General features: G+C 42.0%; 1 protein-coding gene across 1 annotated transcript; it reads right to left on the reverse strand.

Annotated features, from left to right (window-relative positions):
- Positions 1-292: 292 nt before the first annotated feature.
- ZNF622 (zinc finger protein 622) lies at positions 293-21,170 on the reverse strand. Its single transcript, XM_017344654.3, has 7 exons — positions 20,960-21,170; positions 18,806-20,036; positions 17,441-17,689; positions 17,070-17,232; positions 11,576-11,688; positions 3,068-3,211; positions 293-550 (listed from the first exon to the last, which is right to left on the reverse strand). The coding sequence occupies exons 2-7, from the start codon at positions 19,437-19,439 to the stop codon at positions 423-425; spliced, it is 1,431 nt and encodes a 476-aa protein (XP_017200143.1). The 5' UTR covers positions 19,440-20,036; positions 20,960-21,170; the 3' UTR covers positions 293-422.
- Positions 21,171-25,410: the final 4,240 nt, after the last annotated feature.

Genomic DNA, 25,410 nt, shown 5'->3' on the forward strand with positions numbered 1-25,410 from the left:
ATTCACCACCTCAAGAGCCATGACACACACATTCAGTGAGCAACATTCAACTTTGCTCTTCTTACGTAAGCCTCAAAGTTCAACTACATAGGCCCCAGTGCCGTAACACAGTGAGTTATTTTTAAAGTTCAGCTAAGTTTGAAGTGGATACGTCCCTCCTGAATTTCCCACATTATGTGAAGAGCCATAAATTATTCAAAAGCTGAAGCAATGAAGCAACTGCCACACAAAAGTACAGGTTTGTAAAACCATAAGATCTAAACACTATTGAAAAATGACATTTGAAAGCCAATATAATCCAGATTTTTTATTATCAGATCAGAACAAATGAAGTAGCAGCAAAGGGGTCCACAGTTTGGCTTCTGGTGGTCCTCAAGGTGGAAACTTGTGCAGGAGACACATCACTCAGTCCTGGCAGACACTCAGAATCTCACTTGAACCCTAAAGTGCATCTGCTTGGTGGCATTGTTCTTCATTCCTGTCTTCAGCATCCATTTTGATTTCATCCTCTGAACATACTGCATGTCCCGTTCTCGCATTAGAGCTGCTCCTGTGGTTACAAAGGGGTGAAGAAATGAGGCAAAAGTCTGTTACTTGTGATTAGAGAAAACTCAGTCTTTGCCGAGACTCCAAAGTTTGAGGTAATTTAAAGAAGTTGCTAGCTGGGCTTTGGGGGTCTACGTGCACCCTAGAATTGCAACCCAGAACTCTTGGATATATACATTTCTCTGGAATGAGCATCTTTAGTTCTAATCATTGGAAAGGTTTATATGCACAGAAAGTGCAGGCCCATGGATCTGAGGATAGAGAAGGGCAGAAACTATAAATGGAGTCAAATAAATTCCTGACAAGAGCAAGATGAAGTCAGTCTTTGTTAGACTCAAGCATCCTCATATCTCCCAAGCAGCCACAGTGACAGAAAGCACATGTACGTAAAACACAGTGGATTTAAATGGATTTCAGTTGCTCAGAGCTTTCCAGGCCATCAGAAAGCAGCTGTCCTCTTATCCTCTCCACAGCTGATATTTTCCCTGAAGGTCTAAGGATAACTGGCTTCCTGCAGATGTATCAGAACAAATGTAAATAATATTGTATCGATAAGGTTTCAAAGCTTAACAATTTCAGTGGCCTGCTTTCTTTCTTTCTTTTTGTGTGTGTGTGGGTTTTTTCTTTTTTTTTCTTTTACAATACTTTATTTTTTTCATGTTAATGTAATATTAATACAAAGAAAACAGGGTCAATGAAGTTCACAGATACAATTTTTATAATATTTCCTTCCTCCCCCACTTCATCCTCTCTCTTTTGTTCTTTTTTAATTTTTCAGATAACATATTTTTAATTAGCATTACAGTCAAGGGCTTAATGCTCCACTAAATAAAGAGATCAACAATAAAACGTAAAGACCCTATTTCAGCAGGAATATAGGCAAGAGCTATAAACAATAATCAAATGGAAGGATGAACATTTCACCCATATACAATAAATTCTGAAATAACCACAGATCATTAAAACTATAGTATCACAATTTTTAACCACTGGTTGGACAAATACATAAAACAAAATGTGACAAAAATATATTTGTGGCAATACTGATACAGGCATTTCTTTATTCTGCTTTTGTTTTTAAATTGTTTTTCATTTTTAGTGTTAGCTCCCACATATGAGGTAAAACATGAAGTATTTGTCTTTCTGTGTCTGGCTTATCAGGTCCTCCAAGCTGGATCCATTTTGATGCAAATGGTAGAATTTCACTCTTTTTATAGCTGAATAATATTCTATTGTATTTGTATATGTGTATTTTCCTTTATCCATTCACCTGATGATCTGATAATAGACAACTTGGTTGATTCGTAATTCTGATTATTGTGAACAGCACTGCTATAAACATGGTGGTACAGGTATCTCTTTGATACAACATGTTCATGTCTTTGGGATATATACCCAATAGTGGGATTGCTGGATGACAGGGCATGTCTATTTCTAGTTTTTTAAATCTAACTACTGTTTTCCACAGTGGTTGTACTAATTTACATTCCCACCAACAGTGTATAAACATTCCCCTTTCTCCACATCCATACCAGCATTTGTTAATCCTTGTCTTTTGGATTTTAGCCATTTGATGGGGCTGAGGTTGTATTTCATGTGGTTCTGATTTGCACTTTTCTGATGGCTAGTGATGGTGAGCATTTTTTCTTATATTTGCTGGCCATTTGCATTTCCTCTTTTGAGAACTACTGAGGTCCTGTGCCCAATTTCTTAACTGGATTGGTTATTTTTTTGTTGTTGAGCTTTTCAATTGGCTGATTTAGTCAGGGTATTAATCCTTTGTCAGATAGGTAGCTTGCAAATATTTTTTCCCATTTTGTTGGTGGTCTCTTCACTCTATGATCGTTTACTTTGCTGTGCCAAAGTTTCTGAGTTTGATACAATACCATTTGTTTAGTTTTGCTTTGGTTGCCTATGCTCTGGGGGTCTTATCCAAGAAGTCGTCAACTACATCAATATCTTGGAGTGTGCTTTATTCTTTTGACTAAGTTTCCTATGGACTGCATCACATGAGCATGCATTATAATATTAAAATGTCAACTCATAGAAGCAGATACTATCGTTATCATATCCATTGTATAAATGAGGAAGTAGAAGCTTAGATTAATTAGATTACTCATGTTCATCATCTGAGAATCTATAAGTACATCCTGTAAGTCATGCATGACTCCACAGCTTAAGCTATTAACCACTGGAATACTATTTAATTCCTTTGTGTAGCCTTCAGGATAATTTCAACTTTTGATGATTACTAAATCATCCTTTTTCTAACTATTGTCTTCTGAAAAAGTTGATAGTATACATGAAATTATTATACCAAGAATATGAAACTTTTAAGACATGCAGCTTTGTGCTTATTGCCATTAACATTATTAAGTGGTAATGGAAGCTCCCAGAGACAAGAGGTTAAGTTTCCCTTGGATAGGATCCATAAGAACACATAAATGGAAACAACTTCACCCAAGCTCTTTCTGGAAAAATAAGTTCTTGAGCCCATTCATAGCTGTAAACACCAACAAACCTGTGCTGCCAGTCCATCCCAGGGCTCTGTATTGTTGGAGTACCCGGCCCACAGCCTTCTGGTTTTTAGCAACTGCAACAGCTCTTGATAAGCCAAATCGCTGTTTGTAGTATCTCATCAAGGAGCGATGCCCCACTCTGGCACCTGTTTTCCATAAGAGCAATATATAAACATTGAATTAGATAGTTTTTGCAAGGCAGAGCTATAACGCAAGAGCTTTCCAAATTCAATCTTCAAGGGGCAATTTTATCCAATAGGAAACATTTGGCACTAACTGGAGACAGCTTTGGTTGTTACAAGTAGAAGGTGCTACTGGCATCTAGTGGGTAAAAGCCCAAGATGCTGCTAAGTATCTTCAAATGCACAAATACCTAGCCCAAAATGTCAACAGTGCCAAGGTTGAGGAACTCCTTTCTACTGCTTCCTAAGTGATGAAATCACCTGCTAAGCCAGGATTTTAAAAGGCATTTAAGCTGCACTCTCTTCACAGCTTTTGCTTATTTAGAAGGAGCTGCTAAATTTTTGAGCTAATCATACTCTGATTTTAATTTCAAACATATTATGATGTTATTACAATATATGACTGTGTATGTTATTATCAGATAGGACCATTACCAACTTTAACACAATGGGAAAAAGAGATCCTGTACATTTCAAATAAGAAAACTATGGGGAAAAGGGACTGACCATCAAAAACTTTGGAACTAAAATTTAACAAAAACAAAAATCTGAGGGAATAAAGATATTTACAAAAGAACAAATCAAGGCCCTTATTTAAGGGTGGGGCATATCTTTTAATAGGAAGGGTAGCAAACTACAGCCAGACAACCAAATCTGACCACTGTCATGTTTTGTTCATAGAACTGGATCACACACACATGCACTCATCTGTGTAGGTATTACCTCCAGCTGCTTTCATACCACAACAGCAGGGCTGGAGAACTGCAGAGACACGATGGCACTCAAAACCTGAACTACTGCCTCTGGTCCTTTACAGGAACAACAACCCAACCTGTGTCTCAGCTTCACAACAGATGAAACTGCAGGAGCCAGGCTCCATCACAGCAGTGGCTCTCAAAGGATAGTCCCCAGACCAGTGGCATCAGCATCACCTAAGTGCTTACTAAATACATGCTATGCTTTCATAGAATTTTAATCGAGGGTATAAGTAATCAAATACCTTCCCAGAAGCCCATAAACATGCAGATACTTATCAACAACATGTACATAAAGTATAAAACAGCTATTTCCAATTAAAATAAATGTGGCTAAAACCCAGTTGCTAGAAAAGTGTTTACATTTACACATATAAAAACATAGAGAATCTTTCAAGTAAAAAGACTATGAACATGATAGTTTATTTCGGAAGGCTGCATTTGCCTTTACGATATTCTTTCCAATCACGTTATTTTACGTTCCTACTTGGAAAATAGTTCACTGGCTAAATAGATATGGAAAAGTTGCTTGCTTTGTGATCATATTCAGGAGATGGCAAAAACAATCTTTCAGGATTGCTTAACTGATTTTCTCTTTACAATATTAATTCAGGACATATTTGTAAAAACAATTACTCCCAAGCCAGGGAATAACAATGCTGGTCATAAGTACATATTAATATATTATATACAATCAATATATTAATATTCTTAAGCAACACTGAGAAATATCTTACTGAAGGCTGGCTTAAACAAGAGTGTCAATTTGTTAAGTCAACAACAGGAGTCACTGTGCACTTACTCCTCATGTAGGATCTTTGTCCTTAGTGTGCTGTACATTGAGATTTAATGCTATAACTAGTACTCAAACAGTATTTTTCACTTTATGTTTCTGTGTGGGAGCAAACTGTTGAAATCTTTATTTAATGTATGCTAAACTGATCTTCTGTATATAAAGAGAATCGAAAATGAATCTTGACATGAATGGAAGGGGAGAGGGAGTAGATAAGGGGAGGGTTGCGGGTTGGAGGGATGTTATGGGGGGGAAGTCATTGTAATCAATATTCTGTACTTTGGAAATTTATATTCATCAAATAAAAGTTAAAAAAAAAAAAATCCTTGAACAGGCTTCATTACTTAATGCCAAGGCTTCTGACAGCTAGTAGGACAGAAATGAAAACTCAGTGTTTAGCACTATTCCCACTCTATGTCAATGATGAGGAAGCACCTGACATTAGCACCAACTGTACAGTGCGAAAAACAGTCCAACTCAAAAGTCCTCATCAAAAATACATAAAAATAATATTTTCAGGACATAGTATGACAACCAAAATAAATAAAGGATTGGTTATGTATGAGTTATGGTGAAGCACACAACCTGTCCATCTAGTTTTTACCATAGCAGTAACAAATAGCCTGTTGATTAAACTGGATACTGGAAAACAAAATTCCAAACTGTCATTTTCCTAAGAACATTAGCTATGTATCGCCTGTGAACCTACCAACAGTTTCATCAGGGTAGTCAACAGCTAACTGAATGTGTCTTTCAGACAGGCTTCCTCGGTAAGAACTGAAGAGCAATGAGGAAAACAGAACACAGGGACTGAGCCAGACTAGAGTCTTCAAAAGAAATGCTCAGAGTGCCCTCTACTGGATGCTGTTTGTCATTGGCTTCATAATCATCTACTTAAATGATTAAAATACAAGTTGAGAGCTGCCACTGTGACAGCAGTTGGTTTATCCTTCACCTGTGGCACCCGCATCCCATATGGGTGCCAGTTCTAGTCCCAGCTGCTCCTCTTCCAATCCAGCTCTCTGCCATGGCCTGGGAAAGCAGTAGAAGATGACCCAAGTTCTTGGGCTCTTGTACCTACATGGGAGACCCGGAAGAAGCACCTGGCTCTTAGCTTCGGATCAGCACAGCTCTGACCATTGCGGCCATTGGGGAGTGAATCAACAGATGGAAGACCTTTCTCTCTCTCCCTCTCACTGTCTGTAACTCTACCTCTCAAATAAATAAATAAAATCTTTAAAAACACACACACACACACAATCTAAGTAACTAGGTTTAGAGCATCACAATTACTACTTTAACCATTTAAAATAGGCACCAAGTGTAGCTGATTCAGTATCACTAAGCTTGGGGCCGGTGCTGTGGCGCAGCGGGTTAACACCCTGGCCTGAAGCGCTGGCATCCCATATGGGCACCGGTTCTACTCCTGGCTGCTCCTCTTCCCATCAGCTCTCTGCTATGGCCTGGGATTTTCTACTGCAGCAGTAGAAAATGGCCCAAGTCCTGGGCCCCTGCAGCAGCGTGGGAGACCCAGAAGAAGCTCCTGGCTTCAGATCGGCACAGCTCTGGCTGTTGTGGCCATCTGGGGAGTGGACCAGCAGATGGAAGACCTCTCTCTCTGTCTCTACCTCTGTCTGTAACTCTTTCAAATAAATAAAATAAAGCTTAAAAAAAATTCACTAACTTCCACACATAAGAATCCTTTCAAAATGGGTTTCAAGCTAATATCCATGCTAAGCCAATCATACAAATGAGCACAATGGAAGAGGTTTCTGAATGTAAATTTGTTCAGAGATAAATAGGTGATGATTAAATATGTTGTTGCTACATTTTATATAGTGTTTGATCAGAGATCTCCCATTTTCTTGGATCATTAAAAAAAAAAAAAAAAAACACCCCAAACCAATATTGAGATTCAGGAACAAACCAATTCTCATAATAAACCTGACTGACTAAAGCATAACTGATTTTTTTTGTCTGTATTTTGTTTTTAGGATTTTTCATTTATTTGAAAGACAGAGTTACAGAGAGATGTAGAGCCAGAGAGAGAAAGGTCTCCATTCCACGGGTTCACTCCCCAAATGACCACAACAGCCAGAGCTGAACTGATCCAAAGCCAGGAGCCAGGAGCTTCTTCCAGGTCTCCCATGCAGGTGCAGGGGCCTAAGGACTTGGGTCATCTTCTACTACTTTCCCAGGCCATGGCAGAAAGCTGGATCAGAAGAGGAGCAGCGGAGACTTGAACTAGTTCCCATATGGGATACCAGCGCTGCAGGCTGAAGCTTTAACCCACTGCGCCACAGCACCGGCCCTGGCACAACTGATTTGTAAAACTTGAGTTAGTAAAAATATGGGCAACATGAAAAATATATCAGTCCAGATAGAAGAAATTTCACAATACTGGTCATTTTTTATTCACTCTGAAATCTATTTTACTGTCATTAAACAAAGACTTACTCTAAGTTCTCAGTCATCTGAGAGGGCCTCTGAAGGCAGAGAATGCCTTATATACAGATGTTTCTTCTTTAATCTTCTCCAGGTACAGATGCTTTTAAGAATCTACGGCAGGGGCCAGTGTTGTGGCTCACTTGGTTAATCCTCTACCTGCGGCGCTGGCATCCCATATGAGCACCAGGTTCTAGTCCCAGTTGCTCCTGTTCCAGTCCAGCTCTCTGCTGTAGCTGGGAATAGCAGTAGAGGATGGCCCAAGTGCTTGGGCCCTTGCATCCGCATGGGAGACCAGGACAAAGCACCTGGCTCCTGGCTTTGCCCACACAGAAAAAATGTGCATGGTCTACTTAAGAACCCTTGTAGGGGCCGGCGCCGCGGCTCACTAGGCTAATCCTCTGCCTTGCAGCGCCGGCACATCAGGTTCTAGTCCCGGTCGGGGCACCGGATTCTGTCCCGGTTGCCCCTCTTCCAGGCCAGCTCTCTGCTGTGGCCAGGGAGTGCAGTGGAAGATGGCCCAGGTGCTTGGGCCCTGCACCCCATGGGAGACCAGGAAAAGCACCTGGCTTCTGCCTTCAGATTGGCGCGGTGCGGCGCGGCGCCATTGAAGGGTGAACCAACGGCAAAGGAAGACCTTTCTCTCTGTCTCTCTCTCTCTCTCACTGTCCACTTTGCCTGTAAAAAATAAATAAATAAATAAATAAATAAATAAATAAATAACGAACCCTTGCAGTAAGATAGTTTATAGCTGTTGGCTGGGTTTTTCCTGGGTGTTCCAGTTCAAAAGCACAGCATTTCACAATATCCTAGTACCAAACTGGGTACCCCACTACCTCCAAGTCCATGTCAAAATGCTGTCCTAAGGTTGTTCCAGAACAGTTTAAAACAACACAACTCAGTAACTGGACCTGCAGCTGTAAACAAGGAAACCCACATGTTAAAAAGCTAAGCTAATCTCATGCTACTTTCTTCTTTGACTACACAATATAAAAGCAAATCAATCTTCTCCCCAGACATCAAACAGTAACACAGACAAATGTGACTCAAGCCCGAGAACTCCCTCTGCTCTGCTCTTCATTCATTCCAAGCCCAAGAGAATCAACTTTCGTTTCTTTTCAATAGTTGCCTCCACCTTCTCAGTCAACATTTATCTGGCTCTTGTGTGTCTGAGAACCTAAACTGAGATGAAAAGGTAAAAGAAGCAGTTTTCAGTTCCAAAACTATGGGGGGAGACAAACAAGCCAACAACTACAAAGGAGTAAGGTGAAGGTTATCACAGATATACCACATGTCCCGGGAGCAGAGGGAACTCTCAACAACCAACAGAAGAACAGGAGAGGAATTCAGAAAGACTGCCCAGGAGGATAAAGCCAAGTAAGATGAGTCTTACAGAAGGCGTAAGAGGAAGACACAGGCATGACACACACAAAGAGCCAGAAGAAGCAACTATAGGTGAGTAGTAAGGGAACAGCACAAGACGCCCAAGGGGCCAGAAGCCAGAGAAACTACAAGTTATCCAAAAGCAATGGCTTCATTCCAGGAATTCCAGGGGACAAAAAAATATACTGTTGCTTTAAAAAGAATGTTCTGTTTCGGTTTGTGTGGAAACCAGCCTGGAAATGGACAGTTATTTGTCATGAGGACACAGACCTGGATTAAAAGAAAACAAAAACACTCAGAAGACATCTAGGGACTGCCAAATCATCTGTATGTAGGAGAGGAAGAGATCCCACAAAGACACCTAATTTGGCCTTTGCTTAACCTTAGGCAACAAACTCACCCACAAAAAATGTTTTCTACAAGGCTAAGAATTCTTTATATTTTTAAGTTTCAAAAGTGTAAAGTTCAGGTGAAAATTTTTCTCAAATATATGTTCATTCATGCACATGCTTGTAGCATGTGCTAATGTAGTTATCTTATTCTACAGTTAAGAAGTGGAAGTGAATGAGACAAGAGTCTAAACAAATAGTCCTGAAAAAAAAAGTTATGAAACATTATTTCTGATGTTCTGTATTAATACTTTCACTAGAGGAAGACTAGAAGGTTTTCTGTGATTATATTTAGGCTTTTGCAATTGAGTATTACATAGGCCACCACATTACATGGCATTTTAATTTTCTTGTCATTGTAGAATTACATCTTCAAGATGGGTTCTGCTTGCACTTTCCTTCTGCCATCAGCTGCTAAAGCTGCCCCTGTCTTAAGAGGTTATGATTCCGAGTTACACATGGTTGTCTGTGAAGGGCAATGTTAAAGGGGCTTCTCTTCACTGTGGAAATCTCCATTGGCATTGTGTGCTGTTCCTGCCCTCACCATTATCGCAAATCTCCAAAGGCAGTGTATAGAAGTGGGAAAGAGGCTTCACCGACTGTGGGGAGCAACTCGGACTAGACTGTTACTGGAATTAAGACTTAGTCTATGCATCTGCTCTCCCACAATATGGCGCTGGGAGAGGAGTAAACAGCTTCTATGCAGCTGTCTCTCGCCAACTTGAGTGATGACCTCCAGGAGCTGATCCTGCTCCTGATTGGAGGAGAGCAGCGTACTCGGCGTGTGGGCAGCAGAGTTGGGATTGGTGGAAGAGGACTATAAAGGAGGAGAGAGACAACATGCACCAGGAACATCTATCTGAAGGAACACCTGTGCAGCCCCCAAGAGAGCCGGCCGGCGGTGTGCCGCTCCCCCGCGGAAGTGGGGAAAGTGGCAGGGGGAACCGCCCTTCCACGGAGGTGGAAGGGTCGGTAGCAACCCGGGAAGAACCAGCAGCAAACCCGGGGAGGGCCAAGCAGACAAAAGAACAGCTCAGGGTCCTGTGTCGTTCCTCCGCGAAGAGGGGGAGCAACAACCGACTAGATGTGTGATCTTGGGCATGTTACTTCAACCTCCTAAATTTCATAAGTCAAATGAGTATGTAGAATCTAAATTGCAGGCTTGCTGAAAAGCTTGAACATGCTAAGAAAGTGCCACGAATTATTAGAATCTTTTGTCTGCCATTCTATTCATTTCTCCAGCCTTTCAGCTATTAATTACATCTTTTCCTATTCTTTCTTCCCACATGAAAAACAGTGGATAACTTTCTATATTCATGGTGATTCTTCATCTTCTCATACCAGGGATAAATTCCAACCAAGAATCCTGTTCCCCAAAGGCAGAATTTTAAGAACTCAAAGTATCTCCTACAACTAGAATACAGTCAGGCAACTCAGACACTGTCCATCAGAAATTCACATGCCAGCCAACCATTTGGAGCCTGAGCAGCTAAGGAAACAAGAAGCAGCTCAGTGAATTAGAGTAAAGAAAAACATAAATCGGACCCAAAAAATCTATATGAGAACAGTACAGAAAAGGTCTACATATTTTAATAAAAAAAAAAGGGAGAAAGGAAGGGAGGCAGGGACACTCAATCAAAGCAAAAAGCATTGTTCAAATCGAAAAGAAACAGCAGGGGGCTGGCGCTGTGGCACAGCTGGTAAAGCCACTGCCTGCAGTGCCGGGATCCCATATGGGTGCTGATTCCAGTCCCAGCTGCTCCACTTCCTATCCAGCTCTCTGCTATGGCCTTGGGAAAGCAGAAGATGACCCAAGTCCTTAGGCCCCTGCACCTGCATGGGAGACCTGGAAGAAGCTCCTAGCTTCGGATCGCCGCAGCTCCAGCCATTATCGCCGACTGGGGAGTGAACCAGCAGATGGAAGACCCTCTCTCTCTCCGCCTCTCCTCTGTCAGTGTAACTCTTTTTTTTTTTTTTTTTTTTTTTTTTTTAAGATTTATTTATTTATTTGAAAGTCAGAGTTACGCACAGAGAGAAGGAGAAGAAGGAGAAGCAGAGGCAGAGAGAGAGAGAAAGATAAGTCTTCCATCCGGCGGTCCACTCCCAAATTGGCCACAACAGCCAGAGCTGTGTTGATCAGAAGCCAGGAGCCAGGAGCTTCTTTCAGGTCTCCCATGTGGGTACAGGGGCCCAAGGACTTGGGCCATCTTCTACTGCTTTCCCAGGCCATAGCAGAGAGCTGGATCGAAAGTGGAACAGCCAGGTCTCAAACCGGTGCCCATATGGGATGCCGGCACTGCAGGCCAGGGCATTAACCTGCTGCGCCACAGCACTGGCCCTGTAACTGAGTTTCAAGTAAAAATAAATAAATCTTAAAAAAACAAACAGCTAATTTCAAGGTAAGTGACAACCCAAAGTATACCATACATATGAGAACATAAACACACACTTCAAGTTTTATGTCCTATTTCCCTCATGGAAATAATGAGGAATAATATGAAAGATAATAATGGTGATATGCAGCTCAGACAATCCTACTGGCACTGTTGATAAAGGCACTCACCAGAAGGCAGAATCAGCTCCATAGTTTCATCATCATATTCCAAGTTCTTCTCTGAGGGCAACTGCTCAGTTTCATCAGGGTCTTCTCCCTCCCTGTGATCTGGGTAACTGCTCCTATAACAAACAGTACATTGGCATGAAGAATCAGACTAATACTCCTATCTTACCTAAGAGACACACGTGATATGTGCAAATGTGGCAAACTCACTAGCCACCTAAAAGGTAGGTTTAGCAAAAGAAAACAACTTATTAGCATTTTCTCTGTAGCAAAAGTGAGCAAACGACTCAGAACAGAAAGAATCCTTTCTTGAACTTGTTTTTCCCTAAAACAAACAGAGAAAAGAGGAAGAATGAAGAGTTGGACAAGTAGCTCTAATCAATTTACTCATTATAAAAACAAATTCTACAACAGTGCTGTCCAACAGAACTTTGTTGATAGCAATGTTCAAGTCTATTTGCTCAATATGGAAGCTCCATCTAATTACATGTGCTTTTAAACACTGCACTTCAAATGTAAGCAATATGACTAAAGAACTGAATTTATTAATGCTTAATTCATTTTAATGACACATCTAGTAATTATCTTATTGGACAGGTCAGGTAAAGAAGAATCTCTCACTCCTACAAATAAATTTTAACAAATCCATATTCACAGGCATACACAAAAAATAAGTGGCAAAATGTACATTAAAATACTAAGAGCAGGCCAGACCCAACAGAAAAACACAAAAAAAGACTTAATCACGCACTTCACAAAAATATATCCAAATGGCCAATACATTAAAAATTCTTAATTACATTGGTATTCACCATAAACAAATTAAAACCCACCAAAGTGGCTAAAATCAAAAGTTCTCCCATATAGAGAACAATTTTGCAAAACAATTTCACAGTATCATCTAAAACTGAACATATTCTCTAATGCAACTCCTAAATATACAACAAATAATATGTACACATTTGAATAAAGACACATACTAGAATTACGTAGTAGCATTATTAGTAACAGCCCTAAACCAGAAGCTATTCAAATGTACATCAAGAGTAGTCTAGACATTGTGGAGCACACAACAAAACACAAGAATGAGAATGAATCATCCATAGCTACACAAAATAGTACAGATGGGGGTCAGCACTGTGGCCTGGTAGGTAAAGCTGCCGCCTGCAGTGCCAGCATCCCATATGGGCACTGGTTCGAGTCCTGGATGTTCCACTTATAATCTAGCTCCCTGCTATGGCCTGGGAAAGCAGTGGAGGATGGCCCAAGTGTTTGGGCCCCTGCACCTGTGTAGGAGACCTGGAAGAAGCTCCTGGCTCCTGGCTTCGGATTGGCCCAGCTCCTGCCATTGCAGTCATTTGGGGAATGAACCAGAGGACAGACGATCTCTCTGTCTCTGCCCCTATGTAACTCTGCCTTTCAAATAAATAACAATTTTTTTTTAAATAGTACAGATTGGGGCCAGGGTTGTGGCGTAGCAGGTAAAGCCACTGCCTGCAGTGTTGGCATCCCACATGGGCACCTGTTTAAGTACCAGCTGCTCCACTTCCAATCCAGCTCTCTGCTATGGCCTGGAAAAGCAGTGGAAGATGGCCCAGATCCTTGGGCCCTTGCATGTGGGAGACCTGGAAGAGGCTCCTGGCTCCTGGCTCTGGCCACTGAGGCCAATTGGGGAGTGGACTAGCGAATGGAAAACCTCCCCTCCCTCCCTTTCTCTCTCTCTTTCTCTGCCTCTCCTTTGTGTAACTCTGACTTTAAAATAAATAATCTTAAAAAAAAAAAAAAAATAGTACAGATGGGTCTCACAAATGTAAAGTAGAGCAAATGAAGCCAAACCCAAGAACACATTCCTGTGATTACATCATACAAAATGCAAAAACAGACAAAATCAATATTAAGTCACAATAGAATTCACTCTTGAAGACAAAAGGCATAGCTTCTAGAAGGATCCACAGGGAAATGTCAGGGTATTGCTAACATTCTGTTTCTCCAACTGGGTGTTAATTACACTTAAAATTTCATTGGACAGACTTATGGTATCTTAAATATACGTATGTGTCCTTTTCTCTAAGTTCATTCTTCAAGAAAAAGTTTCAAGTCCAAAATAAGTTAACACTAGTTATCTTGGCAAGAAGTGTGGGATTACAAGCAATTTATCATTTTGTTAACTGACAGTTAACTAGTGCCTGGGAGGTAGTAAGCACTCAACAAGCTTTGTGTGTAAAGGCATTTTACTCTCCAAGTTTTCTATACTGAGCATTATCAATTTTTACTTATTTAAGATATATCAATCATTTATTATTCACTTTTATAAAGGCTCACATCAATTCTCATTTTAACAGAATAGATAAAAAAGCACTATTTTTGAAAAAAGCACTATTTTGATTGAGAGAAATTTACTGCTTGAATCATTTACATCAGTTATAAATTTAGGTTCAGTTTGAATGCTCAGTAAATAACAACACCACCCTTTTAAAGCTTAGACAATAAACAAAAACACATAACATGTAAAAAGACAATAAAGGCCATGAAGAAAATTAAAATAAAATAAAAAAGGATTGGTAAAAGTTGCTATTTCATGGAAGTTGGTCAAGGAAGGTCACACTGAGAACGTGAAATTTATGCTAAATTCAGTAGGAAGTAACTGGGCAAGTCATGTAACTAACTGACCAAAAATTTTAAGTAAAGATAACAGCAAATGAAAGGTTCCTGAGAAACACATGTTATTACTGGAATCCAGACAGCAAAAAATGTAAAATACTAAAACCACAGCTGAAACCAGATCACGTACATCCTTGTAGTTGGGTTTTTCCTGAGAGACAAAAAGCCCTTTAAGAGGTAGCTATTTGACTTAGCGGTTGGGACACTGGATACCTACATCTCTTATTAGAATGTCTAGATTCAAGTCTCTATAGTTAATTCCAGCTTCCTAATGTACACCCTGGGAAGCAACAGGTGATGGCTCAAGTACTTGGGTCCTTGACACTCACATGGAAAGCCCAGACAGAATTATGGGTTCCTGGCTTTGGAATGGCCCAGCCCTCGGTGTTAGGCATTTGAGGAGTGACTCAGCAGATGGGAGATCTCTGTCCATCAGTCTCTCTGCCTTTCAAATAAATTAAAGGTGGGGATGCAGAGGGATGGGGGAGAGAGAATGCCTTTGGAAGATTTAGAACACTTTCACCTGACTTAGTATTTTTTAAGAACCCATCTGGCTAGTTTTGAGAAGAGAACAAAGAGTCCAGCACTGTAGTGTAGCAGATAAAGCTGCCGCCTGCAGTGCAGGCATCCCATATGGGCACAAGTTCGAATCCCAGCTTCTCCTCTTCTGATCCAGCTCTCTGCTTTGGCCTGGAAAAGCAGTAGAAGATGGCCCAAGTCCTTGGGCCCCTGCATCCGTATAGGAGACCTGGAGGAAGCTCCTGGCTCCTGGCTTCAGATCGGCGCAGCTCTGGCCATTGCGGCCAGTTGGGGAGTGAACCAGTGGATGGAAGACCTCTCTCTCTCTCTCTGCCTCTATTTCTCCTTCTCTCTCTGTGTAACTCCAACTTTCAATAAATAAATAAAAATATTAAAAAAAAAAAAAAAGAGAACATAGAAGGTGGTAAGCATGTAAATAAGCAAACTGAGCAGGCAGAATAGTAGTGCAGCAAGCCAGGTGAAAGCTGATGGAAGTCCTGGAAGTCACGGAGGTAGTGAGCAGTCAGTCCAAGATAACTTGAGGGTAGGTAAAACAGGATGTGGTGATAGATTTCACATAAGCATGAAAGAAAACAGATGACTGACTACAAGGTTTTTACCTTAAGTAACTGGAAGGACAGTTACTTAGATTAGGATGCACAGCAAGAGTTTGACTTTGAATATGTTCATGATTTCTTCTGGACACTTACCTAGAAATGTCAAGGAGGTAACTGGATATGTAAATCTGGAGCTGAAGGGAAGGTTATACTAGAGAAATCCACTTGGGAGTCATGACTTACAGGACATAGAATCCTGAGTACAGACATTAAGTGCAGACGAGCGAAGCCAGAGATTGTGAACTGCAGCGTTTCAAGTCAGCCACTTAACTGTTGTCATTTGACTCAATCTCAGGTATTTGCTTTGACCACTCCGACCATCAGAAAGTCATAAATACTACTGACAGGATGCCCGAGAGGGATAAATACTGTCTACTGCCTGGAGGAAGATGCTTTCCACCTCTGCAGACACTCAATCTGTCTAACTCCCTACTTACGCTTGCCAACTACAAGTCCGTGACTGCAAAATGAGAAGCAGGAGAGAAAATGCAAAATGAAGACCTTAAAGATTTAAGATTTTTCTGAGCACCAGTATCAGCTGGGCTGTGCATGTCTGGTATAGTTATTACACAGCTGCTTATCTCCTGCCCTGGGTCACAGGAATGTTGACAACAAGAACTAGTGGTTCGTGAACATCCAAAATATATCTATGGCATGATGTATGAGTTGGTCAGGACTCTATCTGGAGTTGAACTATCTATGGGATAATCTCACATGAAATGCTCTAGCTTAGAAACTATCTCAACTCCTTGGGAAACAGCTTATGTTTAAGGACTTTTGAGAAACCCAAAACATGAAAGACAGTTTCCAAATCTGTTTATGAGGGAACTGACAAAATGAACTGACCATTTAACCACATAAAACAAAAACAAGTCAGACAAACTTCAGTTTGGCTGTTGAAATCTTTACTTAGTATAGAGTCAATTTTCTGTATATAAAGATAATTAAAAATGAATCTTAATGAAGAATGGGACAGGAGAGGGAGTAGGAGGTGGGATGGTTTCGGGGTGCGAGGGTGGGTATAAGGGGAAGAACCGCTATAACCCAATAGTTGTACTTATGAAATTTATATTTATTAAATAAAAGCTTTCTATAATAAAAAAAAAAAACTTCAGGCCGGCGCCGCGGCTCACTAGGCTAATCCTCCGCCTAGCGGCGCCGGCACACCGGGTTCTAGTCCCAATTGGGGCGCCGGATTCTGTCCCGGTTGCCCCTCTTCCAGGCCAGCTCTCTGCTGTGGCCCAGGAGTGCAATGGAGGATGGCCCAGGTGCTTGGGCCCTGCACCCCATGGGAGACCAGGAAAAGCACGTGGCTCCTGGCTCCTGGCATCTGATCAGCGCGGTGCGCCGGCAGCAGCGCGCCAGCCGCAGCGGCCATTGGAGGGTGAACCAACGGCAAAGGAAGACCTTTCTCTGTCTCTCTCTCTGTCTACTCTGCCTGTCAAAAAAAAAAAAAAAAAAAAAAAAAAAAAAAAAAAACAACACTTCAGTTTGGGACTGAGATCGTCTCTTTACTACTTGTGTTAAACTGTTAAACTGAGCTTCTTATCTACAAAATTAAGGCAACAAGCATCTCCAGAGGCCTTACCAGAGTTATGGATATACTCACTGTACAGTGCTGGCACTGGCACATCAACCATCACTTCAATGTACATATGATGCCCTTACTTCTCACTTCACATCACAAACCGCAGGCTTACCTAAAATCATAGAAGTCTGCAAATTCCAAAGCAGCGTCACCATCTGTGAAGAGCTTACAGTGGCTTTTGTCATTCATATGTGCCTGCACTGCTTCTGTGGAATAGAAGGATTTCCCTTTCTCATTGCACCACAAGCAAATCTTTCCAACACCAACCTTTTCTCCTGAAAAAGTTGAGGAAAAATTATCAAAAAATATCAAAGCTTTTCGTGGCCAGGATAAGTTTCATCTCCACAACTCCAAAAACACTGACCAAGACTTTGATTTTCACAAAATGAACATCAACGACTGGTAAGAATCGTAAAACTTCTCTTAAATTTGACTCTCATTACTGTGGTATTTCCTCATAAAAAGGAAAACTATGGTACTTACCTAAATATTTAATCAGTCCTTTAAGATCTGAAAGATATTCTATATCAGGAATAAAGAAGCTGTGGACTTTAGTCATATGAGCCACATTCTTCATGAGGGAGCTTGAATGATGGAGACAAAACAAGCAGTCTGTTACAGGGATGGCGCCATGGGATGAGCTTTCCTCCTCTGCTTCTTGCTCTTCCACATCGTCCATCGCTTCAGTGTCCTCACATCCCAGTTCTTCATCAGAATCAATATCTTCCCAGTCTTCAAGCCAGAATTTTGAAAAACATGGTTTAAAGAAAAGTGGCAATCACAATTAAAAATGCCATAATGATCTGCATGAGGCAAACTGTATGTGGAGAAAGAGGATACTAATTCCAACCCTTAGTCTTCCTCTAAGATCTCAATTTCAGCTGTTCATTTACCACAAACAAGTTTGAATAACTAAAAAAAACTCCTTAATCTTTCTTTTCCAGTACACAGTAAACTGCTTCTTTCCTATGCTTCATAGCCCAGTGCTAAAGACTTCCGTGGTCTCATATTTAGATGAATACTTTTATATACTGCTAGAACAATGTCTGTATCTACCATTTCATAGATGCACAGTGGTGTGTGTTCACTTGGCAGTGGTGGAACTGCTAGGATCTGAATGTGTCCACCATGTCAATGCTTAACCACCAGTGTGACAGTACTGAAAGGCGGGGCCTTTATTGCATGATTAGGTAATGAGGACTCTGCCCGGGTGGCTCAGTACCTTTATAAAAAGGCCATTCTGCCATTAGACTTCCCAGTCTTCCAAACTGTTTATGTTGTCTATACATTAACCAGTCTCACATGTTCTGTTATAAATGGAGTATGTGAGTAAACACAGTATCAGTGTTAACAGAATGCCGGGAAAAGAAGGAAATAAAAGGCTCCTAAAGTCAAGGAGGCTAGGTTGCTGGTTCAAGCTCCACGTTTCAGGCTTGCTGATCTGGAGCCCCTCCATCTGTTTACAATCAATCAAATTAAGTGCAGAAACCATCGTTAACTGGAAACCCAGTAGAATCACAACTCCCACGGCAGGCGGTGCGACTATAGCATGTTCTCCTATGTATATTTTAAAAGCCTGCTCATACGAAACGGAGAAGACATCAACCCGTTCCACAAATATTGATTAAGCACCTATTCGCTCTTCAGGTAAGGTTTTGGGCCCTGAATCTGCAATTAGATTAAAACAGACAAAACTCCCGGTGGCGATGCTGGCCGGATAAGGCCCTTTAGAACGCATCTACACCACCTCCCCTCATCACCGTCACGGACACACACATCCCCACCTCGAATATAACTCTGGAAACTTAAGGGGCGCCAACCCCCGGCCCCTCCAGAGAGGGCCATTACCTTCGTCGTCCAGGTCCTCCTCCTCCACCTCCTCCTCACTCTCCTCCTCCTGTTGCTTTGCCAACTTCTTCGCCTGCTGCTCAAACCACTGGAGCCGGGGCGGTTTCTCGGCTGGGTCCCGCTCGTGAATCACACGTCCCCCCGCAGCCTGGGCCACAGAACTTTTGGACTCCTCCTCTGCCGGCGCCGGGGGCGCCTTCCTGGGAGATGTGGACGGCTGAGCCTTGATGGCCTGCTGGATGGCCGCGTTCATGGCATCCTTGTCCACGCTGTCCACGCCCAGCCCCTTCTCCAGGTTCTTTTCATTCATCAGTTCCACCTTGCGATTCACGGCCTGCACGGCCCTCTTCTCCAGCTCCACGTGCCGCCGCGACTTGAGGTGGTTTTCATAGGCGTTGAAGGAGGCAAACTTCTTACTGCACACGGTGCAGTACGTAGCCGTGCCCTTGCTCTCCTGCTCCGCCACGGCCCGCTGCGCCCACACGCGCTCCTGGAAGCCTTCGGCGGTGACCGGGGCCATGCTGGCCACCTTGCGCCGCAGGTTGTAGCGGTGCCAGTCCGTCTTATAGTGGGCCCGCTGCATTTCCGCGTCACGGAACGCCACGCGGCAGGTAATACAGGTGTACGTCGCCATCGCCAGGCGAGAAACGGCAGATGAATAAGCCAATAATCTAGTAATCAGCGCGCCAGGCCCTTCAAGAACCTCAGACCTCAATCTGCTACAGCGACCACGAAGAGCCACACAGCGCTCTAAATTCCCGAAGCTCGCCGAGGGAACTTCCGGTATACGCCGGAAGTTACGCACAGCTGAACAGGAAATCCCGCCTCTGCCTTTGGCCACGCCCCCCTCCGAGTGAAGTCCCGGAAGGTGAGGACAACCACTGGCCGCTCAGGTCGTGGATTGGTCTCGTTAGGGGTGTTGATTGAAGGGCTCCGCCCCTTTTAAAGGTTGCCTTTCTTCCTGGTTGTCTGGGCAATGTGACGCGGTGAAGGCGGCTGCTGACCGCCCTGGGTGGTTCCTGCGGTGTAGTCGGGTCCTATTCTCCAGGGAAGGAGTTCGCTGAGGACCGCCTGCAGTGCCCCTGTAGCCAGAACACCCGAGTCTTTCTGAGGCAGCGCTTCGCCAGACGAAACTAAAAGTTTGCCCGTCAGGTGCCGATGGCACGGGCTTGCCGCCGTCCAATGGAAATATAATCCAAGCCACAAGATGAGATTTTAAATCTAATGGGCCCTTTAGAAAAAACAACATGAAGTAGGTGAAATTGCTTTTAGTAATGTACTTATATTACTAAATATATTATGTATAAATCCACAATATCTTATATAATAATATATAATAAATATGTATTTATAACCCGATCTACCCGAAAGATCATTTCAACATGTAATTTACATTCTTCTGTTGTACCAAATCTTGGAAATCTGGTGTATATTTTGCCCATACAGTGCATCTGAATTCATACCAGCCCCATTTCATGTGCTCAGGTGTCTGTGTGGCCCCATACTCACATACACCGAATATTGTACTTCTCTGAAAAACATGTGGCCCCAAACTCACATAAAAGTGCAGTTCTCCAGAAAACACCGGCTTTAAAGGCTTGGGGATTAATGGTTACATCTACACAGCCTAGCCCAGCCAGACTCGGCCTGATCACAGCCCTGAACATTGCATGTTTGGAATCCAAGCTGCCAATAACACCGAAAGAAGACAAGAAGTTTTAAAAGTATAGGTCAGGTGGTGCAGCTCTTTTTCTGCTGCAAACCATAGTTTCCCTCGACTCAGAATAAAATTCAAACATCTTGTTCTTTGTTCAGTGAGACCCTACAAAATCTTCTACTCCCCACTACTCCTACAGCCCCTCTAAATTTTGCTGATCCCACTGCGGTCACAATGACACTTGTTCTAACAACACCAAGCAAGTACCTTCTGTTAGTAGTAAATCCAAAATCCTTTAGCCTTTTGTTTGGATTGTCCTTTTGCTGGCCTTCTCCCTTTGCTCTCTGCCCAAATCCCTCTTGAACAATCTTTTCCAAACCCTATTGTCAAAAGTATTGCCTACTTTCAACTCTATTAGGCATAACTTTTCTCTATAGAACTGCATTAGTTGTCTAACACTCTATCAAATTTCCCAAAAATTTAGCATCATCTTTTACCTTAGTCTCTAAGTCAGGCATTGGAGTGGCTTGGCTGGTGGTTCTAAGGATCTTATGAGATGGCAGTGAACATGTTGGCTAGGTTGGAAGTCTATGGAAGTTTGACTGCATTTGGTTGTGGCTGGTGGATCTCCTTTAAAGAAGGCTTATTTACATGGCTAACAGCAACAGGTTTTAGTTCCTTGCCAAATGGAAGACTCTCCATAGAGCTGTCTGAGTGTCCCCTTAAGATGGCCATTGGCTTCCCCTGGAAAGTGTGAAGTAGACCCCAGTGTCTTTTATGACCTAGCTTTGGAAGTCACACACAGTCATTTCCACAATATGCTGTTACTTTACCCAGGTCAACTTATTTAATGTGGGAGAGGACGACATAAGGTTGTAGATACCAAAAGGGAGACGGCAGGATGGTCTTTGGGGACCAATGTGGGAAATGGGCTACTGCTTGCACTCGCTGTTCATCACTGATTTCTCAGTTTTAGCACTGAATGTCCTTCATCCTAGAAATCCCTGAATCCTGGACAAAACAATATGGCTAGTCACACTACCTGTCAGTAACCTGCATTGGGAGTATACACTCCATGATAGCGGGCACTCCTTTCATTGCTGTATACTCCAGTGCTAGAACAGTGCTGGAACATTGGTGGTTCATTAAATGTTAATCTTTTGCAGGGCAAAAGTTAAGTTGGATGGCTTTTTTGTTCCCAGAAAACTTGACTTTGAGGTTATCAAAAAGTTTTTAAAATAGCTGAAACCCTGTAATAGACTGATTACCAAATGGTTTATCACAAAATCTCAGTACTGGAAAAGCAGATTAAAGGTCTTATGGTTCAATCTTCTGTCTACAGATTTGCTCATTCAAAGCAGAAGGGCCAAGATAAGTTTTGGAAGCTGCTAAACACTGTCATCATCACATCATTTGACCTCTCTCTTCTCAAAATGTTCTCTGAGAAGTGTATTTTTCAAATTGATTGTCTTCAGAATTTTATGACATTGAGAAAAATTGCAGACATACTAGACTAGATTATAAAACCCTTAGGGCGGTGGCTCACTAGGCTAATCCTCCGCCTTGCGACGCCGGCACCCCGGGTTCTAGTCCCAGTTGGGGCGCCAGATTCTGTCCTGGTTGCCCCTCTTCCAGGCCAGCTCTCTGCTATGGCCCGGGAGTGCAGTGGAGGATGGCCCAAGTGCTTGGGCCCTGCACCCCATGGGAGACCAGAAGCACCTGGCTCCTGCCATCGGATCAGCGCGGTGCGCCGGCCGCGGCGGCCATTGGAGGGTGAACCAACGGCAAAGGAAGACCTTTCTCTCTGTCTCTCTCTCTCTCACTGTCCACTCTGTCAAAAAAATAAAAATATAAATAAATAAATAAAACCCTTAGGAAAATGATGTTTTTCCAGGAGAATGGTTTGGTTTTCTCTTTAGTTTTAGCTGTTGTGTATGGCCTGTAGGAAGAGAGCACTGTTCCTAAACAACTTGTGATTGATTGTTAAATGAATGGCCTTCCATGTACCACACTTGCTTCTCTATGCCCTTTTGTGGTTCCTCCACTCACATCCCCCAGACACTAGGCCTGGCCGTGTGACTTCCTTTTGTCAATGGGACATTTGCAGATGTGACACAAGTAGACACTAGTAAAATGTGCGTTGGGGAAAAAAAATAAAATAGCTGAACCCTCTGGACAGATACTTTAACAAATGTAACTAGTATTAGCCATCAAATGAAAAAAGCAAACCAATGTATATTCTCAAGCTTCCCTAAAAAGTAAAGTAGAGGATGGCTTTAGAAAGAATTTCTGGTTTTACTTTTGCGTGTTATTTTATATGGTTCTTCCAGCTTCTGTTCTTCAGGTTGTTACAAGTATGTTCTCCCTGTCTTCTGTAGGCCATTTCCGTGATCCACCCATTTCAGCCTCTTTGAACTCTGCATAGTTCTTTACTTTTACTCTTTAAAGTGGTGATGGTTTCTCTGGCACACTGTTTTTCCAATGTACTATTCTTCCTCTACAGTCTCCTAGACAGCTCTACTTTTCCCCATGGTCTGGATATTAGTTTAGGTGCCCCAGAAAGGCCCATGTGTTAAAGGCTTGGTATCTAATGTTAATGGTTAATGGATTAAGGTTGGAGACACGATCCAATTGTGGTGTTTATAAAGGAGCCAGCCTATTGGGAGGTCCCTAGGTCACTGGCATACCTGAAAAAGTAATTCTTTCAAGAGGGTTGGTTAAATAGGACTGGGTCAGGCCCAGCCATTATCCCTCTGCTTTCTGACTCACCATATGATCTTTCTGCATGCATTATGCTATTAATCACCCTCATCAGATGCCAGACCAAGGGGGCCATCAAATCTTGGACTATAAACCTCCTTCCTTCATAAGTAACTGTGTCAGGTATTTGTTACAGTAACAAAAAGCCGAATAATATGCAGACTGATTTTCCTATAGTATTTTTCTTTTGCCACTTGTATTCAAGAATGGTTGTTGCCTATAGATAAAGTTTAAATTCTGTTTCCTGGCTTTTGGTATCTCTCATAGTATTGCCCCCATGCTACCTTTATAATATTTTACTGGTCCTAAATTAAGACACTCCTGCCCTGAAGAAGCTTTTGTAATTTGTTAGGATTTGGAAAAATACACAATTAAATATAATTTAATGAAGATAGAGCCTTGAACAACAAAATATAAAGGGTGTGATAGACAAGTGTCATCAGGTAGAAAGAGCACCAAAGTGTTCATTAGTGGAGCTGACACTTCCTATGGGTCCTAAAGATGGGGAGGATTGAGGACTTCATCTGCAAGTGGAAAAGGGAGGGTGAAGCAGATAGAATTACTGTGGAGAGAGGAAAATGAAGGACATGTCTAGAAAGAGTCTAAGTCTAGTTTGGGTGAAACATGATACAGGTAAACAAGGAAAATAAATAGAAAGTGTTAAAGTATCATTGGCTAAAGAGTTGAATTCTAGGCCGGTGCCATGGCTCACTTGGCTAATCCTCCGCCTGCAGAGCCGGCACCCCAGGTTCTAGTCGCGGTTGTGGCGCTGGATTCTGTCCCAGTTGTTCCTCTTCCAGTCCAGCTCTCTGCTGTAGCCTGGGAGGGCAGTGGAGGATGGCCCAAGTGTTTGGGTCCCTGCGCCCGCATGGGAGACCGGGAGGAAGTGCCTGGCTCCTGGCTTCGGATTGGTGCAGTGCTGGCTGTAGCAGCCATTAGGGGAGTGAACCAACAGAAGGAAGACCTTTCTCTCTGTCTCTCTCACAGTCTATAACTCTCTCTCTAACTCTGCCTGGGGAAAAAAAAAAAAAGAGTTGAATTCTAGACTTTGCTGTTGCTTTTTTGATAAACAGTAGGGAGTCACAAAGTGATTCAGTCTATATGGGAATCAGTAGTCCTTGAGTAGATCCTGCAGCAGTGTCTGGAACTGATTAGAGAAATACAGTAAAAGAGAAGTCTATAGCCAATAGTTCCTTGGTTAATCAAAGTTGAATAACCAAGGGATCGTTGAATGTTAAAATCTCTATCCATAGCTAATATCTGTTGACATATCAAAAATATGTATTACCATATTGATCACTCTAATGAAAGAATTTAAACTAAGACACTCATGAAAAAAACTTAAATTTGAAAATCAGAGTTTTTTTATGGCTACTGTGACATAGCTCTTAATACAGCTCAATTTTCAAACTACTCAAGTTACAGTGCATACTGGAAAAGTGACAGTGCAGTTAGTGTTAATGTTTCATTCTTGGAGGACTTTGAGATGCTAATCTTTGTTCATTCTAAAATGTAAAATAAACTCTAATGGGATTGCCTTTAGGCCAATTGATGTACTGATTAGAATAGTCTCTTGTGATGGGTTTACTGCTTTTCACATTCCTTTATTGCAATGGCATCTTAGTTTTTTTTTTTTTTAAAGGATAATTTTAAAGGGGATATAATTGGTTAAGATTAACCTTGGGGGATTAACAAATCCAGAAATAAAAAATTTAACATTTATCAAATAGTTTACAACATGAATTCTGTGGTCATAAAAAATAATGGTAAATGCTATGGGTATTAGATATGTGTATTAGGGTTTTTTTTTTTTTTGTTACTATAACAAAATACCTGAGATAGGTGAATTTATAAGAAAGGAGGTTTACTTTGATTGATGGCTCTGCAGGTGTAAGGAAGGTCTAAGAGACTCATCTGGTGAAGTCTTTCCTGCTGGCAGAGTCCCAGGCAGTGCAGAGCATCACATAGCAAGCAGCAGGGAGCACTCTTGTCTGTGTCTCTTTGAACGCTCCTAAAGCTAGCAGGAATTAATCATAGGGTTCACTCTCACAACCTAAACCAATGTAATCACATCCCAGAGGCCTCATCTCTAAATATCATAACTGCATTAACTTTATACTCTTTTAGTACTACCAGTGTAAGACTTTGAAGAATAAACCCTGGTGTTTGACAGGAAAATATTCAAATG

The sequence above is a fragment of the Oryctolagus cuniculus genome, chromosome 14 (genome assembly GCF_964237555.1).
Source record: "Oryctolagus cuniculus chromosome 14, mOryCun1.1, whole genome shotgun sequence".
Taxonomy (NCBI): Eukaryota; Metazoa; Chordata; class Mammalia; order Lagomorpha; family Leporidae; genus Oryctolagus; species Oryctolagus cuniculus.

Bases quoted from the DNA above. Each gene is read 5' to 3' on its own strand.
- ZNF622 (XM_017344654.3), bottom strand. From the start codon at position 19,439: ATGGCGACGTACACCTGTATTACCTGCCGCGTGGCGTTCCGTGACGCG. The intron at 17,690-18,805 runs GTAATGGCCCTC...TCTGGCTTGAAG, and splicing joins GGAGGACCTGGACGACGAAG to ACTGGGAAGATATTGATTCT. The intron at 3,212-11,575 runs GTGAGTGCCTTT...TATGGAAAACAG, and splicing joins GGAGCTGATTCTGCCTTCTG to GTGCCAGAGTGGGGCATCGC.